The 22,355-nt window shown below is 46.8% G+C and overlaps 1 protein-coding gene across 1 annotated transcript in view; it reads left to right on the top strand.

The window, feature by feature from the left end:
- C12H3orf70 (chromosome 12 C3orf70 homolog) overlaps positions 1 to 19,615 on the top strand; it is a 47,183-nt gene extending 27,568 nt beyond the window's left edge. Inside the window, exon 2 of the mRNA XM_036203858.1 lies at positions 14,782 to 19,615. Within this exon, the coding sequence (XP_036059751.1) occupies positions 14,782 to 15,338 (557 nt within the window). The 3' untranslated portion in view covers positions 15,339 to 19,615. The remainder of the gene's footprint in view (positions 1 to 14,781) is intronic.
- Positions 19,616 to 22,355: the final 2,740 nt, after the last annotated feature.

Raw genomic sequence — 22,355 nt, 5'->3', positions numbered from 1 at the left:
GAAGTCCAGGACTATAGCACAGTGCTGGAACACGTGTGCAGTAAGCATACGGCCCTAGGTTCAGTCCCTAGTCCAAGAGAAAGGACTAAAGGAAGGAGGGAAGTGTAGATGTAACCATCTTGTTAAATAAGAAACACAGAGCCAATTGCAGAGTTACAAGCCAAGAGGTCAGAGCAATAGCTGAGAGCTGAAAACCTTACCCTTCACTGCTGCTCTGTTCTTTCCTCTCCACAAGTCACTAACAGGAGTGACTGGAGAGATCCACCTTTGTACACAGGGGACCTGGTCTAGAGTTAGCTGGATAATTTAATTGGTCAATCCAGAACATACAATACACATTTGCTCTTAAGGGAAAGACGACTAGGGTTGCTTAATGCTGCCCTTCCAGCTGGTCACGGGGCCTGTTTTGTAGACAGTCTTCTTTTGGCATGTCTCAAAATGGAGTAGAGTTGGCCACATTTTTGCTATTGATGAAATTAAAGTTCATATTTGGTTCTGTTTTTTATTACCTTTGCTGGTCATTGCAGCCCCACTGTATTGGTCAGTGTGCTGGCCAGTTCTTTTGTCAACTTGACACAAGCTAGAGTCATCTGAGAGAAAAGAAATTCGATTGAGAGAATGATGCTGTAAGATTGGCCTACAAGCAAACCAGTGGGGCATTCTCTTGACTGATGATTTATGAGTAAGGACCCAACCCACTGAGGGTGGTGCCAACCCTGGGAAAGTGGTCCTGGGATGTATAACTGAGTAAGCCATGAAGAGGAAGCCAGTAAGCAGCACTCCTCCATGGCCTCTGCTTTGGTGCCTGCCTTGAGTTCCTGAGTGTGACCTGAGAGTTGTTAGTGGAAATGCTTTTGGTCATAGCATTTTATCCCAGCCACAGAAACTAGGAGAGTCTGTGCATTCCAGAGAAACAAGAGGAAGAGGGAGACTGACAAGTGTGGACAGCAAGGGAGCCCAGGAGAGCCCGCCTGGGAAGTGTTGGGAGCTGGTGTTGGCAGCCAGCAAGCGGTTCCCCTCTATTCTGCCCTTAAACAGATTAGCTGCAGCCTGGTCACATGGAAGGCCCACATGAACTTACCCAAGTTCACTGGCTTGAATTTTAATTGTGTCCAAAACAATTTTCCAAGTTTACATAAAATTATCCATCATCACCTACCAAGCATCAAAAAGACTAGTTAGTTGGGTTTCCAAGAATGTTTACTTTGAGGGAAAGTTCTTTCTGCCTCCATCACATTTTGTGAGCCTTTGAGGTTTCATGAGAATGCTAGAGATTTTTCTGAGTTATCAGCCTTCTTAGTGGACTCTACAAGATAATGGTTTTGCATAGAATGAGGTCCACTTTTACCCAGCAAGACAACAAAGGCCTCATTAATCTCTCTGCTTGAAACTATCTTATGGTCTCACCTGCCATCTAGCTGCAAGAACTCCCAGAGTCCTGTGTGGTCCTTCATTAGGGCTTCAGTTTTTACCCTCAGTTGCTGCTGCCTTGAGAAGCAGCACGACACCTCTTAGGGCCTCATTTGTAGTCAGACTACTCCCTGGGATGGGGTGATTGGCTTGGATTAACCCAGGCACATCCTGAGCAAATGCACCTGGTGGCACACTTTGTCCTCTCTGCAACTGTCACATTTGTTCCTGTAATGTCACTTTCCTTATATTTTCAAGTGATCATTTGAATGCATTAAAAAACAAAACAAAACCCTTGGTTTTGAAAATCCCTGTGGTTGTGTTTCCACATGTCTGCTGTATCCACAGACTAAAACTCTCTGCAGACTGCCATAATCACGCATTTCACAGGCCTGGCATGGACTGGGTACACAAGCCCGTCCCGAGACAACTGACTCAGTGCTGTCCTCTTTGCCTTTGTCGAGACTCACAGATAAACCAGGGTGCACTCCTTTTTGTGGGCCCTGCTTGGGAAGCAGGCAGCTCCTTCCTGTCCTCCTTAGGTCTATCCTAGACTCTGGTGAGAAGAGCCTTGGCCCACAGGGCACTCTGCTGCCATTCAGAAAGCTGTAGAACGTTACTTGGGCATCCTGCTGACCCTTTTTATTCTGGATAAAGATATACACACCAGCTGTGGAGGATGAATCCAGAATCTCACTTGTTCCAGAAGCATTTCCAGTTTTATATGACATTGTTTTGGGAGAGATAGTCAAGTGTGTTCAATAAAAGATTTATTTGGTTTTTTAAAATTTTTTTATCATTAATTGATGATAGAGAAATGCTCAAGAGGCAGAGGCCATGTTCTTATAAGATATAGATTTTAGAATGCATTATCTTAAATTCTTGCCCCATTAATAAGTATTTAACTTAATTATTAAAACTATTAATGGCAGACCCCACTCCCTCCCTGCTTTGCTCTGCTCCCCTCTCCCCACCCCACCATCTTTCTCTCTCTCCAGGCCTGGCTCTCCTCTCTCCCTCCCCCCTTTCCCTCCTAATAAAGCTCTGAAAACTAAAAAACAAACAAACAAACAAACAAAAAACTATTAACATCACCGTATCCAATTTTAAGCATCTAAAATAGTTAGTACTTACTGCATAACACTCAGTCCATCATTAGTATAGTTCCAAATATATAAACTAGCAAGTTCTTTGTGTTGGTTTGCTTTTAAAATGCTGGGGTTCAAGTCCAGGGCTTTACACATGCCAGGCCTATCATGAAGCCACATTTCCAGCCTAAACTGTTGTGTTTCTTAGTAGACAGAAAATGACCACCTGCTAGAAACCTACCCTTCCATGGTTATTGAACAATTCTCTTCCAATCCAGGGACAGAGACCACAGACTGAATGAAGAGGACATCTCATATAACAAAAGGATTGTTCAGCAGCCTAAAAAGTGACTACAATATATGAGGAAGTCATCGATGGTTCCAAGGGACACTAGGATAATGTCACAGGAAGGACAAACTTGGAAGGAGGTTCCCTTCCTGCCTGAGGCTGGGGTCAGGCTTTGAGACAGTTAGGTTTAACCCTGCCATAGCTGCGGAGAAAATTGCAGTTCTGCTGCGCAGGTCTGCAGCCTGTGCAGGTGGGTGTTGACTGTACAGGGCAGTAAAGGATTGGTGTGGACAGCAGGCATTGGGCATACTGGTTTCCACTGGAGAGGGTCTTGGGACTGCGGCTGCTGGACCAGGTTAGCTGTTAGGTTGCTAAGGAACCACGTGTCCCAGGAACATGGCTGCGGTATTTCTGCCAGAGCCCTGGCATCAACAAGGGAGTGTCTAGTCCTGCAGTCAGCATCTAGCATCTTCTGAGGAAGTGTCACATTGTGGGAAAGGACATGTGCTTCAGAGAATTCTGTCTATTGTGTCTGAGAGGCCACACGTTGACCCCTGTGCCTCTGTAGTCTCCCTGTAGTCCGAACCGTTCTTTCTCATTTCACGTCAGTAGCACAAATCTTAAAAGTTCTTATCAATAAAATCAAATCTGGTGCCAGTTTATTGGGGTGAATGCTGGAAGATCAGAGAAGTAGAACAAGCCACCGCCACCTCACCTTGCCAATTCCTCAGCTGATCCTGTTTCCTCAGACTGGAAGCCTGAGTCCTCATCCAGAATCAATCTCAGCTGAACTGCTGCTCAAAAGCCTAAAAGTTTAGCCAGCCTAGTTCCTGGTTTTCATGCCTTATATACCTTTCTGCTTTCTGCCCTCACTTCCTGGGATTAAAGGCATGTGTTACCATGCCTGGCTATTTCTAGTGTGGCCTTGAACTCAGAGATCCAGGCAGATTTCTGCTTCTGGAATGCTAGGATTAAAGGTGTGAGTGCCACCATTTTCTGGCCTCTGTATCTAGTGGCTGTTCTGTTCTCTGACCCCAGATAAGTTTATTAGAGTGCACAATATTTTGGGGAACACAATACCACCACACGTTGGCTGTGGAGTGACTGCATAGCTGCATGAGGAATACGTCCTTGGATATAGGCCCAATCCCACTGGCTTTTGGTGCCTCTTTGTGGGCTTCTTTGTCCTCACAAAGTACTGGTTAAATGGATAGATAGTGAAGTAGACACTATTTGTTACTTCTTGCCTCTAATTCTTGGGGTGTCTCCAGTGGCACCCAATTTTTAAATTAGCTAACCTAACTATAGGTTGTAAGAGAAAATTCAGGTAATTATTGCATTTGATTGAAAACAAAATACATTGATAAATGTTTTATTTAATTAAAGGCTATGTAATTTATGTGCATAAATGGTAATAGTTTGGTCTTAAAATATATTTCATTGATAGAGTGTGTACTAATATGGCTTTTTTAATTTAAAAATTTCTTTAATATTTTAATGTTTAAATTAGATGTGTTCATTTTATTTGATGTGTATGGGGTGATTGCCTGCATGTATGTATGTGTACCACATGCATGCTTCATGCCTGGGGAAGTTAGAAGAGGGCGTGGATCCCATGGAACGTGAATGGCAGGTGGAAGTGAACCACCATGTGGGAGCTAGGAATAAAACCGGGTCCTCTGTAAGAGCAGCAAGTGTTCTCAGCTGCTGAGCCATCTCTCTAGCCCCTGATTTCTACAATATACAGTTCCAGAATACTATATTTCTTTGTACAGTTTTGAAAATGAGGTCCGTGAATAATGGACAGACATGGTGTCTATAAACAATAGCCTTTTACAGAGTGATATTTAAAATGTAGTATACATCCTGAGCCCCCCACCCACTGAGCCGTGTTAAGTGCAGACACTGGAGGTTTTACTGTGCCTGAATCAGCCCATCTGAGTTAGTGTCCTTTTCTTGTGAATCTGCACTTTTAATCCCCAGATCAGTGGAGAAGCATGGCACATGGTTTGTGCCTGTGTCCCTTGCTTTAGCATGTCAGAGGTATCTGTCTGTTGAGTGAGTGAGTCTCGGGAGGTCTATGGAGGTCGACAGCCTTGTGCTGGTGCCTGGTAGAGAGCCACCCCGGGATCGCCAGGCTGTTCAGCTTTGCTCCCCATTGCAGGTATTTATTTCTGTTTCTAAATGGATTTTTCAAACTGCAGATCTAGAAATCTGCTGTCCATTTTGGTGACTCAGGCTCTGCCGAGAGGTTTTGAAAAGGAGGTAAGAGGCAGGAATGATCTTAGAAAGTGTCTATAAGGTGGAGGCATATTATTTTAGAAAGATTGGTGACAGTGCCTTCCGATTTTAGTATTCCTAACACCACACACACTCATGCACAGGTGCACACACACAGCTTTTCTCACCCAGGTTGTTCCCCTTTCCCTCCCTCTGAGTGTGTCTTCCTACACTGCAAACTGCCCTACCAGCGGGCCTTTCTCTGGACATGGTGTCAACCCCAGTGGACCAACCTGCAGAAAGGACTCCCTCAGCTGTTTTCTAGCCCCTACTGTCTTCTGCCAGTTCTGTAGGGAAGTAGGACTTCCCTACACAAAACCCACATTTGTCTACTCTTCTGGCTTTATTTCTCTTGCTGTGATAGAATATCCCAATCAAAAGCAGCTTGGGGAAGGAAAGTATTTATTTGGCTTATAATTCCAGGTTACAGTCTATCACTGAAGGGAAGTCAGGGCAGGATTTTAAGCAGCCAGTCACTTCACATCCACAGTCAAGAGCAGAGAAAAACTAACATGCCTGTGTTGCCAGCTTGTCACTTGGCTAGTTTTCTTCACTCATATACAATTCAGTGCCCAGCCTAGGGAATGGTGTCACCCACAGTGGGTGGGGTCAGTTAAATATCAAGGTAATCCCCTATAGGCCAACTTGATCTAGATAATTCCTTAAATAAGATTTTCTTCCCACCCAGTGGTGGTGGCACACACCCTTAGTCCCAGCACTCAGGAGGCAGAGGCAGGTAGATCTCTGAGTTTGAGTTCAGCCTGGTCTACAATCCATGTTCCAGGATAGCCAGGGATGTTACACAGAGAAACCCTGTCTGGAAAAACAAACACAAACAAACTTCTTCCTAAGAGAGTCTGGGTTGTGTCATATTAACAGTTATGACCACGCTGGATAGAAAAGAAACTAGATACTGAAGAGTTCTCACTCTGTACCACCCGTATTCAGTCCGTTCAGCTAGACTTACATAGTACAATGATTCTGAACTCACCCTGAATGGGGTCTCTTCTAACTGGAATTGCCCGTGTCTGTGTGTTCAGAGGGTTCTGTTGTGCCAATTTATCCTGCAGAGTGGCTTTTTTGGCACCCCAGCTTTCATGACAAGGAAGAGCTTTGCTCTTAGTAATCTGGGTGATAATGCTGGTCTCGGTCACCGGAGAGTCCACTGCTCCAGCCAGGCTGCTCTTCTTTCCATCCCTTGCTCACCCTCACTCCCACACTGGAGGCTTCTGCATAAGGCATCGACATTGCCTTCCTCAGCCCCTTGCTTTCCTTGAGTGTGCAGACTGTGTTTTCTGAGGAGCCCTCTCTGGCTCTCTGCTTTTCTCTGAACCCTGTGTATAGTTTGTAGCCACAGCTCATTGCTTCCCTCTGCTGCAGTGTGTGTGGATGTTTGGGAGTGGGGTGCATTGTCTACTTCTGCTCTCCCTGAACCCACACATGAGTGTCTGGCATATATCTCCCTTAGATCCCGTTGGCGTCACAAAAGCCTCAACAGAGTCGGGAAAGTCTGGTGCTTCACCATCCCTGTCGGCTGGCTGCGGGGAATCCCTGTGTGAGCTGGGTAGCTCCTCCATGTTTGGCTTTGGCAGGCTTCACTGGGTGCTGTACTTCAGAGGGGTTGAAATGCGGTCCAGAGCGGTGGGGATGGCCGAGGACCATTGTTCAAGCGTGTGCCCTATGCAGGTTGCATCTGTCTCAAACCTAGTTAGTTGACTGAAAGCCACATGGAAGCTGGATCCAGGAGAACGGTGCAGTTCCACAGCTGACACCTGCTTGGAGGATTTGGTTGGGTTTGCCTGTGGCATTCAGTGAGAGAATCAGAAGTGGAGGAAGACAAAGGTGGTGGGTAGATCTCTACTCCTGAGAACCGGCGAGAACCGGTTTTCCGCCTGCCAGCATCTCCCTCGAGTCTGCCTCCACCACCCTTTTAATCCAGTCACCTTAGGCCTCCTCTGTCCCTTTGGCCCTGTCCTGAGGCGACATGCACTGAATTCTGCCTCCCTGATGTTGTCCCTGGCTACACAGGCCAGTCAGAGTTGTAAGTGTAGCAGGGTGTGGCTGGGCCTTCCTATCATTCTGTGCTCACCACTCTCAATAGTCTGTAAGTATGTGTCTTTTCCTGTGATGACCTGGTGAGTGGGATTCGTCCTGAACTGAATGCACAGTGACTCAGAGGCCAGTCATAGGCTTCATGTCCCCAGTGCCCGGCACACAGCTCACTGTCACTTGATTAGTGTGAAAGTGGTGTGAGTCCCAAGTGAAGAAAGCGGCTTGTTGCGGTAGCGCCCGCGATACCACCACCCATTACCATGTCCAAGCCAGGGGCTGTGGATCGAAAAACAGAGACAGAAGACAGCGGGCCGGCCTTTGGTGCCAGGGGATGCCGAATGCCGTTTATTGAAGGAGGGAGGGAACCTTAAATCCAGGCTTACAGCACAATAGAGGAACCCCGGAGGGCAGAAGTTTGCTACTGAATGTTCTACATTCTTCATCTAAGCTGTTTACACTAAATGCAGGATACACAAACAAAGAACTTCCCTTAAGCATTCAGGAGGGTGGAGACCGGCAGGGAATCAGGATAGGGAGGTCATCAAGGTCAAGGTCAGGCAAGCAGGGCGGCAGTTACCCAACTTGGGAGTTCCAGGGCACTACATGGGGTGTCACAGAGCTGAGTCGGGACAGTCTAGAGGACTCTGCATATAGGGTGGAGCAGAGGTCTGAGGCTGGCCAAATGGTGGCCTGGTAAGGTGGGCAATGCCACCTTCTATAAACAAGAATAGTGGACTTACAGTGCTCTGGGCACTCAGCTGAGGCTTGGAGACATTTTCATGTTAGTCTTTGAACCTCTGTCTGAGGTAAATATCTTAACCACATGTGCACTGCGGAAAACTGAATGCGAGAATATTCACTTGACAAGAAAGACCCAAAAGCAGATGAAGATCACTGGGACTCTGGGATGTCCTCCACTCCAGACTTTACGTCACCCCCTGTGGTGGCCACCTTCCTGTGGGCATGTCCTCCATTTTCCTTTCACACCACCACTTTGGTGAGAACATCACAGCCCGATCGATCGATGTCTGTTACAGCCTCTTCCTCCCTCTCATTTCCTTCTGGTTCATCAGCACACATTTTCGCTTCTCTATGTGTCCTTCCTCTCTGAGACTGCCACAATTCACTGTGGTGGCCACACTGGGTGCCCTGGTCTTGTACTCCAGGACCCACACAGCTACAGCCCTCGTGTCTGAACCCCACACTGCCTCACCCTGGCTCCAAAAGCGGTGTGGAGTAGTCTGCTTGCTGCTGTTCAGGCGAAGTCCCCTGAGCCTTGACAGCTCCCCCGGAGCCCCGATTCCGTTCCTCAGCCTTGACAGAGCTCCCCCGGAGCCCCGATTCCGTTCCTCAGCCTTGACAGCTCCCCTCCATGTTCCTGTGTTTTACAAGGCCCTGATTTGGTTTTACTTTTTTACATTCTGCTCAATCCAAATGCTTCCAGAAACACCACGGTGTGTTGTATTGCATTGTCTTTCTCCTGTGTCATGTAACTTAGTCAAGACAGTGGCTATTTGCTAAGTACTTGTCCAGTGAGTAGATATGCCGTGCTCCGGCCATCTGTCCACCAGGGACTTACGTCATATTAAATGGGATTCACTGAAGACAGCGTGGGCGGTAAATGAAGAAACTAGAGTCTTGCTTACATTTATGTTTCTGATTAGGGTTTCAGCATAGCTGCAAAGTGTGAACTGTAGCATGCTCCTTGGGCAGAGGACAAAAATGCTAGATACACACTGTTGTGGGCAGGGTGGAGAGTCAGGCTCCTGGAACGCTGTGTCCATTCACTTCTAGTGTGTGATTCACATCTCAACTCAGTGACTGGTCCACACTGTAACAGTTACTAGATAGCATTTCCTTCCAAACATTGAATACCCCCAGCCTAACATAAACAGTTGTGATTTGATGAAAAGCAAGGGCCTGAGCCGTGCAATCTGCTTCAGGCCACCCTGGCTTTCCTGTGTAGATTTACCTTCCTAACGATATTTTACTTGGGCTAATTTTAAAATTACTCTGCACTCCTGAGAGCTGTGTGTTTCACATGTTAAGGGCGACACACATTTAACAAACACAAAGTTACCTGTAAATTCAAAATGCCTATTTTTCCTCCTAGAGGTTTATTTTTTTTAAAGTTATCCAATGTATGGCTATAAAACAAACAAAGCCAGGAGCAGACTAGTGGCTTCATGGAGACCCATGTGGCTTCATGGAGACAGACCCATGTGGCTTCATGGAGACAGACCCATGTGGCTTCATGGAGACCCATGTGGCTTCGTGGAGACAGACCCATGTGGCTTCCTGGAGACAGACCCATGTGGCTTCCTGGAGACCCATGTGGCTTCATGGAGACCCATGTGGCTTCCTGGAGACAGACCCATGTGGCTTCATGGAGACAGACCCATGTGGCTTCCTGGAGACCCATGTGGCTTCATGGAGACCCATGTGGCTTCCTGGAGACAGACCCATGTGGCTTCATGGAGACATACCCATGTGGCTTCCTGGAGACAGACCCATGTGGCTTCATGGAGACATACCCATGTGGCTTCGTGGAGACAGACCCATGTGGCTTCCTGGAGACAGACCCTTGTGGCTTCCTGAAGACAGACCCATGTGGCTTCATGGAGACCCATGTGGCTTCCTGGAGACAGACCCATGTGGCTTCCTGGAGACAGACCTATGTGGCTTACTGGCTGGATTGTTTAACTGTTTCAGTTTGGTTTTGTTTTTTCTTCCCTTTGTAAAAAAGAAACAGTTTCAAAATCCTGTTTCTGCTGGGCAATCAATCACACAAGGCTACACATGGAGTGTAGGTGAGGTGGGTGGTCCACTGACAGACAGCTCGCACCAGCTCACAACGAGCCCCTGCGGAGGAAGGAGGCTGTCGCCTTGCTCTAGGCCAGGGCCTCTCATACACGAGCTAGCCCGCCAGTGTGACGCTCTCTTGCTTCTATTTATGCAAGATGACACAGATCTCCTATGTACTTCTACGTGTCTCCTTGAGGTGTTGTATTGCCCAAGTCAGAAATGTTATCGATAGAGACTTCCAAAGACTCATGGGAGTTGCTTAGGTTTTGATTGATCTTCGAGAAGTGGCTGAAAATGTGGAAGGAGATTCCTCCCAGAAGAGATGAGATGTCTGAAATACATTTTCTACCTGTTGGCCACCATTGCTTTGTGTGTGTGTGTTTAATCATGTCTCATGTTTTAATTAGTTTCATTGTTTTAAATGGATATCTTTTTTTTTTTTTTTTTTTTTTTTTGGTTTTTCGAGACAGGGTTTCTCTGTGTAGCTTTGCGCCTTTCCTGGAACTCACTTGGTAGCCCAGGCTGGCCTCGAACTCACAGAAATCTGCCTGGCTCTGCCTCCCGAGTGCTGGGATTAAAGGCGTGCGCCACCACCGCCCGGCCATCTTTTTAAAAATTACTAAGAAAGTTATCTTTCGTGTTCTGGTCAGCTTTTAAATCTATTTTAAATTTATGGAGTGCAATGTGACATTTCCGTGTGCAACTGAAGTGACGGACGTGTCTGATACCTCAGACATGTTTTTGTCTGAGAATTCCACTAGCTGTTTTGAAGTAGTCAATTGTTGTCAACTATGATTATTGTACCTTGAACATCAGAAATTGCTGCTGTCTACTATCACTCATTAGCAATCCTGTCTGCCTACCCTCCTGTACTTTCCAATTTCCTGCTACCGCTAGTAATAGTATCGTTACTACTAGTAATAGTCTCTCTAGTAGTAGTCTCTGTTACCACTAGTAATAGTCTCTGCTACTAGTAATAGTCTCTCTAGTAATAGTCTGTGCTACTATTAGTAATTGTCTCTGCTTCTATGAAATCAACTTTTTCTCTTTGCACATATAATGGAGACCGTGCCATATCATCTTTCTATGCCATATTTCTTATTTTACTCAAAATTACCCTGTCCATTGCACTCTTCCATGGCTGAGTAATATGCCTGATTTCAGTTTTTTGGGTAACCTTCATGCGGTCTTGGTTCACAGTGATTGTTTTAATTTTCCTCCTTCTTAGGAGTTGGGAGAGCCTGCTTTCGACAGCCTCACCAGTGTTGGCCGTTTTTCCCTCCTTTGAGAACAGCCATTCTGATTCTTGCCGTCCTTGACTGGTGTGTCCCTAGTGACGGGTGTCATTGGAACTTTTTCACATACATGCTGAGTGACATTCGTTTTGACCTGCTGCCACCAGCATGCATTGTCACACAACTCTGCGTACTATAAACTGATGTGACTTGCAATAGTTCCTTCTCATCCCTGTCCCCTGAAAACATGTCCTGCTTTCCGTTTGTGTGGATGTGACTGCTCTGGGCACCTCATGTGTGTGGAACTACCGAGTATTCATTGCTGTGACTGGCTTTTTCCCCTTTGCACAGTGACCTCCGGAGATACCCATGTTGGTTTGGCATGCTAGTGTTCCATTGCACGTGCACACTTCTGCTTCTGTTGTCTGTCTGTTGATGAACACTTCTCTGGCTTCTATCTCTGGGCTGTTGTAAATAGCCCGAATGTGCAGAGGTGTGTAGACACTGCTCCCTGAGTCTCAGCCTCTAGTACTTCTGTGTGTGTCCAGAAGGGGAATTTTGAGATGCTTGATTCTCTGTCTGCTCTTCTTTAAGCTGGGACTTTCCTATGAGCTATTTAATTCTTTTTTTTTTTTTTTTTTTTTTACTTATTTATTGTGGTGCTGGAGATGGAGGCCAGGGCCATGTGCCTGCTCTGCAGGTGATTTACCACTGTGCCCCGCCTCCAACCGTACTGTTTCGGTAAAGCAGTCACACAATGCAGTGTTGTATGATAATTTGTCTCGGGGCTGCAGCCTCTCTAACCATCCTTTGTCTTTACCATCTGTGTTCCCGGATCACAGACTTTGCCTAGTTCAGAGTGAGGCCGGGCTGTGCTCTGAAGCACAGTGCATCTCCCAGCTGGTCTCTTCCTGTACTGCACCATTAGGTCAGTTCAGCCCGCTGGAGTACCATGCCACAGACTGAGTTTGAAGCTCCAGGGCCCATGGAAACAAGCTGGGCATGGCTGGATGTGCCTGTAGTCCCAGTATTGGGGGGTAGAGGGGTGAAGACAGGCAGATCCAGAAAGCTTATTTGCCAGCCAGCTAGCCTAACTAAAACATTGAGAGACCCTGTCTCAAAGCAATATGGCAGATGCTAGAGCAAGGCACTCAACAGACTGTGTGTGCGTATGATGTGATGTATGTGTGGTGATATGTATGTATGGTGTGATGTGCATGTGGGTATGTGGTGATGTGTGTGTTTGTTGTGTATATGGTGATGTGTGTGTGGGTGTGTGATGTGTGTGGTGTGTGATGTGTATATGTGGGTGTTTGTGTGGTATGTGGTACGTAGAGGGGGTGGACATGTACATGAGTGGGCAGTATATGCAGTGTCTGTTGACATGAATCCCACTGGGGTCCACTCTTACCATCTCACATAGATCTACTTATTTCTCCCGAAGATCACGTTGGTAATCGGAACTTTAACACGTGAATGTGGGGGGCCCAGCATTCTTACCGAGTGCTGGGAGGTGGGAGAACCAGTCTGAGAGAAACCAGAGCACGAGGAAGCTCACAAAGGAGGGAACGGAAAGAGGGCGGGACATGGTCCCGCACACGGTCACTGCTCTTCCATGCTTACCATTATGAAACCTGAGATAGTCTCGTTCTGGAGATAATTCCAGGTGCAGACTCCCAGTCTGACCAAGAACTAAAACACAAGTGACTTCCCTGAGATGAGATGCTTACAGGGAGAGGTACCACAAATCCTCCATCCTCTGCTAGAAGAGGGCTGCCCCTCGGGATATTGGACAATATCTGGATTTTTTTATGATCTAGGGAGGAGCTGTCCTGACATGGAATGAATGATGAATGGCAGAGGCCAGGCTAGCTTTCTTGCAGTGCACAGGACAACTCCAGAAGGATGATCTGGCCCCAAATCCCAGTGGCACTAAGGCTTAAAAGCTGCCATAATGTGTGCACAGGATGAAACCTAGCCTGAGTAAATCCACTCATCCAAATAGGAAGAACACAGGGATGTCCAGAGCAGTGGCTTCTGTCTCTTGAGTTTTCAGGGCTTCCCCTACTTTAGCTTTTAAAATAGATACGATAGATAAATGGTGATGGATGGATGGATGGATGGATGGAGATAGATGATAGATAGACAGATAGATAGATAGATAGATAGATAGATAGATAGATAGATAGATAGATGGATGAGTGTGTGTGTGTGTGTGTGTGTGTGTGTGTGTACATACCATCACACACCCACATGTGGAGGTCAGAGGACAACCTTGGGTGTCCATCACCGGCTTGTTTGAGGGAGCATCTTCCTTGTTTGCTGCTGTTCCGTGTACTCTAGGTCAGCTGGCCGGAAGCTCCTGGGAGTGTCTCCTCTCTCTCCCTCCCTCCCTCCTCACACACTTGCTGTGACTCCTGGCTTTCCCGTGGGTCCTGGGAATCTGGACTCAGGCCATCAGGGATGCATTGCAAGTGCTTTTATCATGAGACATCTTCACGGACCCCTTTTACTTTTAGCTTTGTATTTTGAAATAATTTTAGAATTACAAGCTGAGTATGGTGGTGATTGTCTTTAATTTCAGCACTTGGGAGGCAGAGGCAGGTGACTCTGTGAGTTTGAGGCCAGCCTGGTCTACAGAGTGAGTTCCAGGACAGTCAAGGCTACACAGAGAAACCCTGTCTCTAATAATAATAGTATAATCATTATAGTTATTGTAGACTTACAAACTGCATGATTTTAATCTGTTTCCTTAGCATTTGGTTCTTGAAAGACTTCCCAAATGTATGAAAATAAGGAGAGCATGGAAAAGGACAGATTAGATTCCTTCAGACAAGGCTTCACTCTGAGAAGTGGCTGAGGGCTGAGGGCAGAGGAGAAGAGCTAAAGGTGAGCCGCTTGGCTGCCCCGTGTGCGCATCTGCCTAGTTTGGGTTAGGAAGGGGCCGTGGCATTGGTGTCTGGGAGGCCAGGACAGCCCAGTAAGCTTCTACCTACTCAATAAATGTGTGTGTACTGACTAGGACATCTCACCTAGGGCCTCGGGTCTAGCTCTGTGGCAGGCACATGCTCACCTCTGGGTTTCATACCTAGCAACAAAATCAAAACACTGAAAGCTAGAAAGGGAAGGTCCTCCGTGGTTTTGGTGGTACACTGAAGGACCTCTAGATCTTTTAAACACATCAGCGTGCATTAACCTATTGTTAGAGATAAAAAGGAAGTCAAAGTTCTGTAGTATATTGTTTTCTTTTCAGCTTGTGTTTTCCATGCTGTTTCTGGGCACTGTGTCCAGTGCCACGAGTGAATCATTTAAGAGGGAGGGCCACAGGACTGTCCATCCACTCCAGACCCATAGGTGCCACTCAATGTTTTTCGTAGTATTGGTGGTTGAACCCACGGCCCCACACATGCTGGGTAGGCATTCTATGAGAGTATCTCCTAAGTTAAATTACAGAACACATTTTGGGTTTCTGGCACGGGAATGACTGTGGCACACTGGGTCTGAGGTGGATGGGACAGTGCCGAGTGATGATGTTGTTAACTGTTTCGGTCTTGAAGTTGCAGCCATGCTAATAGTTTGTGCAGTGGGTTTGGATTTCAGCTGTGTCTTGTGTGTCCCACAGGCAAATATGTCTATCAGCCTATGACCCCTGTGGAGCAGCTCCCAAGCACGGAGATCCCCGCAAGGCCACGAGAGCCCACAAACACCATTCAGATCTCAGTCTCGCTCACTGAACACTTTTTGAAATTCGCGTCCGTCTTCCAGCCTCCGCTTCCCCCTGACTCGCCAAGGTACTGTATGATTTCCGATCTCTTCATTGACAACTATCAGGTTAAATGCATCAATGGGAAGATGTGCTATGTGCAGAAGCAGCAGGCGCCCCATTCCCAGAAGATGAGCCCTGAGGAGGTCTCTGCACATGATGCCTTAATTTCTAAAGAGGGTGACACTCCGAAACTGGGTCACTGCTCCTCCCCTTCCAGTTCTGAGGACTCGGGAATCAATGCAGTTGGGGCTCACTATGTGGAATCCTGTGACGAGGACACAGAAGAAGGGGCAGAGCTGAGTTCTGAGGAAGATTACAGCCCTGAGAGCAGCTGGGAACCCGATGAGTGCACCCTGCTCTCCCCATCACAGTCGGATCTGGAAGTGATCGAAACCATGGAAACCACTGTGTAGTCAGCTGGGCGCTGCGGCTGGGATCCACCCTGAGCTTCTGGACTTTGATTTGACGCGTCCTTTTCCAATACTCTTGGCATTTTCCAAGCCCTGTTATCAACCACAGCAGTCCGGGGGGGTCTGCTCATTAGTGTTACCCTTAAAATTACCCTGTAACTATGACATCGTTTTCTTTTGTATCTTGCTTTCTATGTAGCATCTGGTGTCATGAGCTGTGACCCAGCCTTAATTTCACTGAGAACTTTGAGAGTGGTGGTGACCACAGAGTGTCATGGGTCACATGGAGGAGCTTCCCAGTGTGGAGGTGACCTTATTTTACCAGTAGCCCGTCCTTTGTGGTGAAGGCTGTTGCCCAGCTTCCCTTTGGTACGTCACGACGTGACACCTCTGTTCTCTTGGTTTCGGGTAGGGAAGCAGCTCACTTCAGGAAACAGTGTTGCTGGCACTTCCTCCTTCTGCCTGCCACCCTAACTGGCTCAGGATGAGAGTAGCCTCAGAAGCTACTTCTAGGAGATCCCAGGCCCCCTTGGCCCCTGGTGATGGCCGTGCCATAGCTTCTGTGACTGTGAGGCGAGATGGGTCTCTCTAGTGTGTGTCTAGTCCAGCTTTAGCTGTGAACATACATTCAGCAGGGTAGTGGGGATCCAGGAAGGCTCAGACCTAGTTCTTACGGTGAAGGGGACACATTGAATTACAGGACACAAGTCACGCGGCTCATGGTACCCAGGAGGCTCTTGGAACCAGGGAAGGAGAGGTGGACTTGGCCTAGGCCGGCTCAGAAAGCTGCTCCAGGGAGTGAGCTGGCCCCGGGTGGTCCCCAGCATCCACTGCCCTCTTCTTGACTGTCTACAGATCAGGGAGACGCATTTCAGTTTTGTAGGTATTATATTTAGGAGGCGGCTCATCAGACATCTTACAGAAAAACACACAATAGTTTTAGTTAGCATGGAAATGCTAAAAGATAAGTCCTTTAGGGATTAGGAATGAATCTAATAGGTTTGATTAATTCTGCTTCGTTTGGTGGTATGAAGCATTAGAATGGCTTAGATGAGAAATGGAATTTTGTATGATGCATGCATTTTATGCAAATGCAAACAGTTGACTAGCTCACTGCTGAGTCAGGAAGATGTTTTCTGTAACACTTCACTACGCTGGGATCCACACACACTGTGTGTGTTCTTTCACACACACAAAATAGTGAGTAATTCTTTCTTACGTCATTTTCTTCAAAACTCTGTTCCTAAATTGCTATATGTTGGGCATTCTCATGTGATCTCCTTATCTGCCATTTCCCTGAGTCTGTCTGTGAGGCGTAGTGCAAACCTGGGAGCTTTAACATAGGTGAGGAGAGTCACAGAGCAGCGGGAGAAGGCACCTCAGCCTGGCGGTCTGAGCAGGAACCGTGGCCTCCTCGCTGTCCGCATCTCCCACATCCCTCCCTCTCATTACTGGGGACTCAAGAGAAGGAGAGGACTGCCATGCTCTCCTGCATTTGGGGTTCTTCACTGTGTACTCAAGGAAGAATCTGCTTTCCCCACTGCATATGGAGTTCCAGTGACTTATTACTAGAACCTTCTCTAGGCTGACAAGCCCGAAACAGCCATAGCATTCAGAAGGCAGAGTATGTGGCTTTCTTTGAAAAGCATTATTAAAACTTCCCGTGCTAGATGAGAATGTAGCAAAAATCCCCACTTACTGAAATATGAAGACTCAAACCAAGAAGGACCAGCAGGCACAGGGGAGGACAGGTGGGGCGGCCACAACGTGCCTGGAGTCATGCTGCTGGCCTGGATGGCCTGGATGGCCTGGGGACATCTGGGGAGCCCTGCCTGAGGTTTGTGATGCCCTCAATGGCATGCACACCAAATACCATGAGCCACGGATCCCTCCTCCAGCACTCAGGGCTGTGAAGGCAGCATCGGGCTATCTCCTCAGATCTCAGATCTCCTCAGATCCCCAGGTGGAGAGGCAGGCACACAGCAGAGCTTCTTCCCCATACATTTCTAGTACTTTCTGCTATGGGCCCACCGCCACAAGCTCTAAACTAGCTGGAGTCTACAACCCGGGCTCCAAGGCTATGAAAACACGTGGTCAGAGCCCCAGTTCTGGAGCTTGGCCGGGTGTTGGGCTTGGGCCCTTTATCAGTAACATCTGTGACTTTTGCCCAGGGTCCTATTTTTAAAACCCCCACTGCCATTCAGATTTGCCACAATTGTGAATGGAATTTTTGCATTTAATAACAATTGATGATCCCATTAAATATTTGCACAATCTCTTTATAATTAAACTCACTAAGCTTCACTTGCTGTTTTATATAATTGGACACGTTCCCTTGCATTCTTGGATCTCAAAACAGTCTTTTCTAAATAAGCACAAGTGAGAGGTTTTTGGTTTTATTCTCCTATTCATATCAGTAACTGTCTAAAATACGATTAAGTCAGAATTACTTCTCTATGCTTGCATTCTGAAATCAGCTGACAGGAATATAAAAAATGTATAGCTTAACTTCAATTCTAGGCCTATTCTGTTCTATGTTCTATGAAAGAATTTCTCTATAATCCTGATATTATAGTGCTGATTTGTATACTTGTATTCATAGGCACTTTAGAAATACTTAGATGCAACATGCACTATAGACGGTAAGTACAGCCACGTGAACTAGGCTTCTGACGAACGCGTGCACAGTGAGAGAGGCAACAGCTTGCAATCTGGACCTTATCGAATGCTTGCTTGGAGCAAGGCTTGGACCGTGTGGATGGGCTTCCATGGGAAACTGGCACTGTTGCTACTTTTTGAAATGTTGTCCAGTACCAGCGTAACCCTACTAGATGTGGAATATGGTTTTCTTACCCAACCAAGATTTTAAGTTTCAAGTGTGTCCATAACTTTTTCTGACAAATGACAAAGCAATTAACATCCTTTTTGGGATAACTATTTGATATCTTAAAAAAAAAAAAGACTTTACTTTAAAATCTAGGGTTTTTTTTTTTTTTTTGCCTTGTGACATTTAAGGTATAAAATGAGAATTTGAAGACAACCCTGAAGAGAAGCAGTTGCTTTCCTAGAAGACTTACACCTCAACACAGCACAGACTAGAGTTAAACCTCATCTTGTGTCCCAGCACAACACAATGAAATAACAATACAGAGCAGACTAAAACCAGAGCTACGGGATCACAAGACCACAGCACACCACAATGTAATGCTATACAGAACAGACGAAAACTGGATCCACAGTATGACAACACAACACAGTGTAGTACAATACAGAGCCAGTGTCCCAACAGGCCACAATACAATATGATCCAACTCAACAACACAATATAGTACAATACAATGCAACACAACACAATACAGAGTAACAACATAAAACACAACACAACACAATGTAAAACCTGAGCCACGGTGGCTTTCCGACAAATCTTCGGGATCTGATGTCTCTTGGGAATATTCTTTTACTCATTCACGTCACCTGCTTGTCTATTTGAAATATCTTGGGATTGATCAGAACAAATTCTTCTTATGCAAATTTTATTGCAACCAGACACTTTAGAAAGTCGGAATATCCATCTGAGCATGGTGGTGTAGATACTGCCATGTGAGAAAAAAGCACACGTTTACATAAAATACTGTTTATGTCTCCTGCTCTTGATTGTCCTGGATCCTATTTTCAAAATTTTATTGTCATGTTTTGGCTTTTTACTTGAGGAAAATATTTGAACTGTTCTATTTCCTTCCCCTGTGTTCAGCGGTGCTGTGAACCCAAACAGTGGACTGTGGGGCTTCGTGGGAAGTGTGTTACTGTGCTCCCCATGGAGGGGCCGGTGGGAGGTGAGGGGGGCAGCACTCACCTTTTCTGTACCCCACAGCCCTGAAGGCCATCTTAAACTTCAGTATAAACACAAGGGCATGTCTCAAAATGAGGTCACTTCCAAATCTCATCTTGTCCTGACGATGGTGCCTGAGTACGGGCTGGCCTGAAGGGCCAGTGCAGTCGGTCGGGTCTGTGAGGAGCTGTTTGCTGCCGGGGTGAAGCGGCTGGAAGCCTGTCTGAGCTTGAATGGCGCTTCCAGGTCACTGTGTTTGCACATATGGTCGAGGCTGTGCATACCTTGCAGTAGTCATGTGCTGTGCTGGGTTCTTTTGAACCTGTTTTAAAGTTTAAGCACAATGTTGACCCTTCTGTAATTTCCTAAAATTAGAGTCTGGTTTCCTAAGACAGCACAACTTTAGAAAAATACTGCTGTACAATAAATGTGGTTTTCTTTTGTACCAGAACGGAATTGCTGTTGGAGTTTTTGTACCAAATGTTGACTGTGTGCTAGAAAACAAGCAGCCTCACCTTCCCCCTGTAAACTTGACGAAACGTGATGACATGCAGGAAAATATCATTCACGTGTCTGTCCACACTTGCCTCTTAGGTTAATTTCCAGGACTCGGTAAAAACTTTTGTGTTTGCCAGGCAGTGGTGGCACACGCCTTTAATCCCAGCACTCGGGAGGCAGAGGCAGGCGGATCTCTGTGAGTTCGAGGCCAGCCTGGTCTACAGAGTGAGTTTCAGGAAAGGTGCAAAGCTACACAGAGAAACCCTGTCTTGAAAAACCAAAACCAAAACCAAACAAAAACAAACAAAAAAAACCCCAACTTTTGTGTTGACTCGATCAGGTTTATATGAAATAAAAATTGTATCACCCCATAAATAACATTTATTTCACACCAAGTTAGGCCCTTTTTCCAGTTCATGAGTGCTGTGTAAGACAGCTGTAACTACTGAGTAGTGAGGGCAGCTGCTACCCCATGGGGCCTTGGGTTTACTTGGTCACTAAGGCCAAGCATCAAGGCCCAGTGTGGCAAGTCCAGAGACTCCATTTGATTCAGCATGCCAGCTTCTGGGGTTTACTCGGTGTTCCTGATGCTGCCTTACCACTTCCTGTGTGGTCATCAGAACACCCAAGTCACAAACGAGGGCACAGTGGCAGCATTCTTTAGTCAGGCTGGGGCCTGAACCCAGGACACTGGCCCAGGGGTCCACACTCATGGCCCTTTGCCTGCATTTCTCCATTGCTGCCTGGGCCAGGTGCCTCACCACACAGTGCTGCAGACGAGGAGCAAGGCTGTGGTCTAGCTTCCCCTTTCTGTGTGCCAGATCACTAGCTAGTGCATGTGTGTGTGCCAGATCACTAGCTAGTGCATGTGTGTGTGCCAGATCACTAGTGCATGTGTGTGTGTGTGTGTACCAGATCACTAGCTAGTGCATGTATGTGTGTGTTACAGGTCACTAGCTAGTGCATGTGTGTGTGCCAGATCACTAGTGCATGTGTGTGTGTGTACCAGATCACTAGCTAGTGCATGTGTCTGTGTACCAGATCACTAGTGCATGGGTGTGTGTGCCAGATCACTAGTGCATGTGTGTGTGTACCAGATCACTACTAGTGCATGTGTCTGTGTACCAGATCACTAGCTAGTGCATGTGTGTGTGTGCCAGATCACTAGTGCATGTGTGTGTGTACCAGATCACTAGCTAGTGCATGTGTGTGTACCAGATCACTAGCTAGTGCATGTGTCTGTGTACCAAATCATTAGCTAGTGCATGTGTGTGTGTGTGTGTGTGTACCAGATCACTAGCTAGTGCATGTGTGTGTGTACCAGATCACTAGCTAGTGCATGTATGTGTACCAGATCACTAGCTAGTGCATGTGTGTGTGTGCCAGATCACTAGCTAGTGCATGTGTGTGTGTACCAGATCACTAGCTAGTGCATGTGTGTGTGTACCAGATCACTAGCTAGTGCATGTATGTGTACCAGATCACTAGCTAGTGCATGTGTGTGTGTGTGCCAGATCACTAGCTAGTGCATGTGTGCACACGTGAGATGTTTCCATGAGCTCAACATTCAGAGTGGCCCATGGAGTCTTCCATTCCGGTCATGCCTTGGCCTGTGCTCCAGGTTGGCTCTGCTTCCCAAAGCGCCAGCTTGTCGTCTTAGTGATTCCTGCTGACAGTGAATCTCATCTGCTTGTGCGGGTCACTGGTGTAACTCTGCATAACTGTACTGCAACATTTTGGAAGTATCTTCTTGTTTGTAGTCTTATCTGTGCATACTGTTCTGCAGTACACTGGGCTAGCATCTTGTCCTTATTACAACCTAGGAACGACTAATGCTTTAACTCTCAGTGTCCAGTTCAATGCTGAATGAAGAGGCTAAGATGAGACCTGTCTCCTGGCCGCTGCACTTGAGGAGGGAGCGTCATTGAGCCAGGGAGATGTGATGGAAGTGCATGTCAGAAGTAAGAACAGGTGGCCTGGAGAGGGCTCAGCAGTTAAGAGATGGCTGCTCTTCCAGAGGACCCGGGTTCAGTTCCCAGCACCCACACGGCAGCTTATAACTGCCTGTAACTCCAGTTTCAGGGGATTCAATACCTTCACACATGCACATAAAACATGAGTGCACATGAAATAAAAAAAAGAAATTTTATATATAAAGAACAGGTAAAGGTGCTGAGATACACAGGTGGTTTTTGTTACTTCTTGGAGTTTTCTAAAATGAACCTGTATTTCCATGGCTAAAAGCCCATTTAGTTTGAAAATAGAAGTCCTATTGAGCACAGGGTTGTCATTTACTGAGTCTGTGCTGGAAGTGGGGTGTCCAGGCAATGGCTACATTACTGTGTATCTGTTGAGAGAGCAGGGCGGTTGCTAGGAGCTGGAGCTAACCAGCATCTGCCAAAGACTAATTAAGCCCACAGGTGCTCCAACCATAGCTTGGTGCTTGTGAGCCAGGGGAGGTCTTCCCGTGTTCCCAGCCAGAGACTCTGCCTGTGAAATCTGGAGATGAGGGATTAGAAAGCTTGGGCCTTGGGGGGTGTCTGAGTCTGGTGGCATCTAGCCTGTCACCTGGTGTAAAACTCCAGATAATCTCTTCAGCACAGAGCTCTGGTTCTCTATAAGATGATGACAAACACCAGCGTTGTAGACTCATGGAGCATCTGAGGCTCACAAGCATCTCCCCACACAGCGGC

The sequence above is a fragment of the Onychomys torridus genome, chromosome 12 (genome assembly GCF_903995425.1).
Source record: "Onychomys torridus chromosome 12, mOncTor1.1, whole genome shotgun sequence".
NCBI lineage: Eukaryota > Metazoa > Chordata > Mammalia > Rodentia > Cricetidae > Onychomys > Onychomys torridus.
The sequence above is the reverse complement of the archived record's forward strand: the minus strand, read 5'-3'. Positions and strand labels throughout refer to the sequence as shown.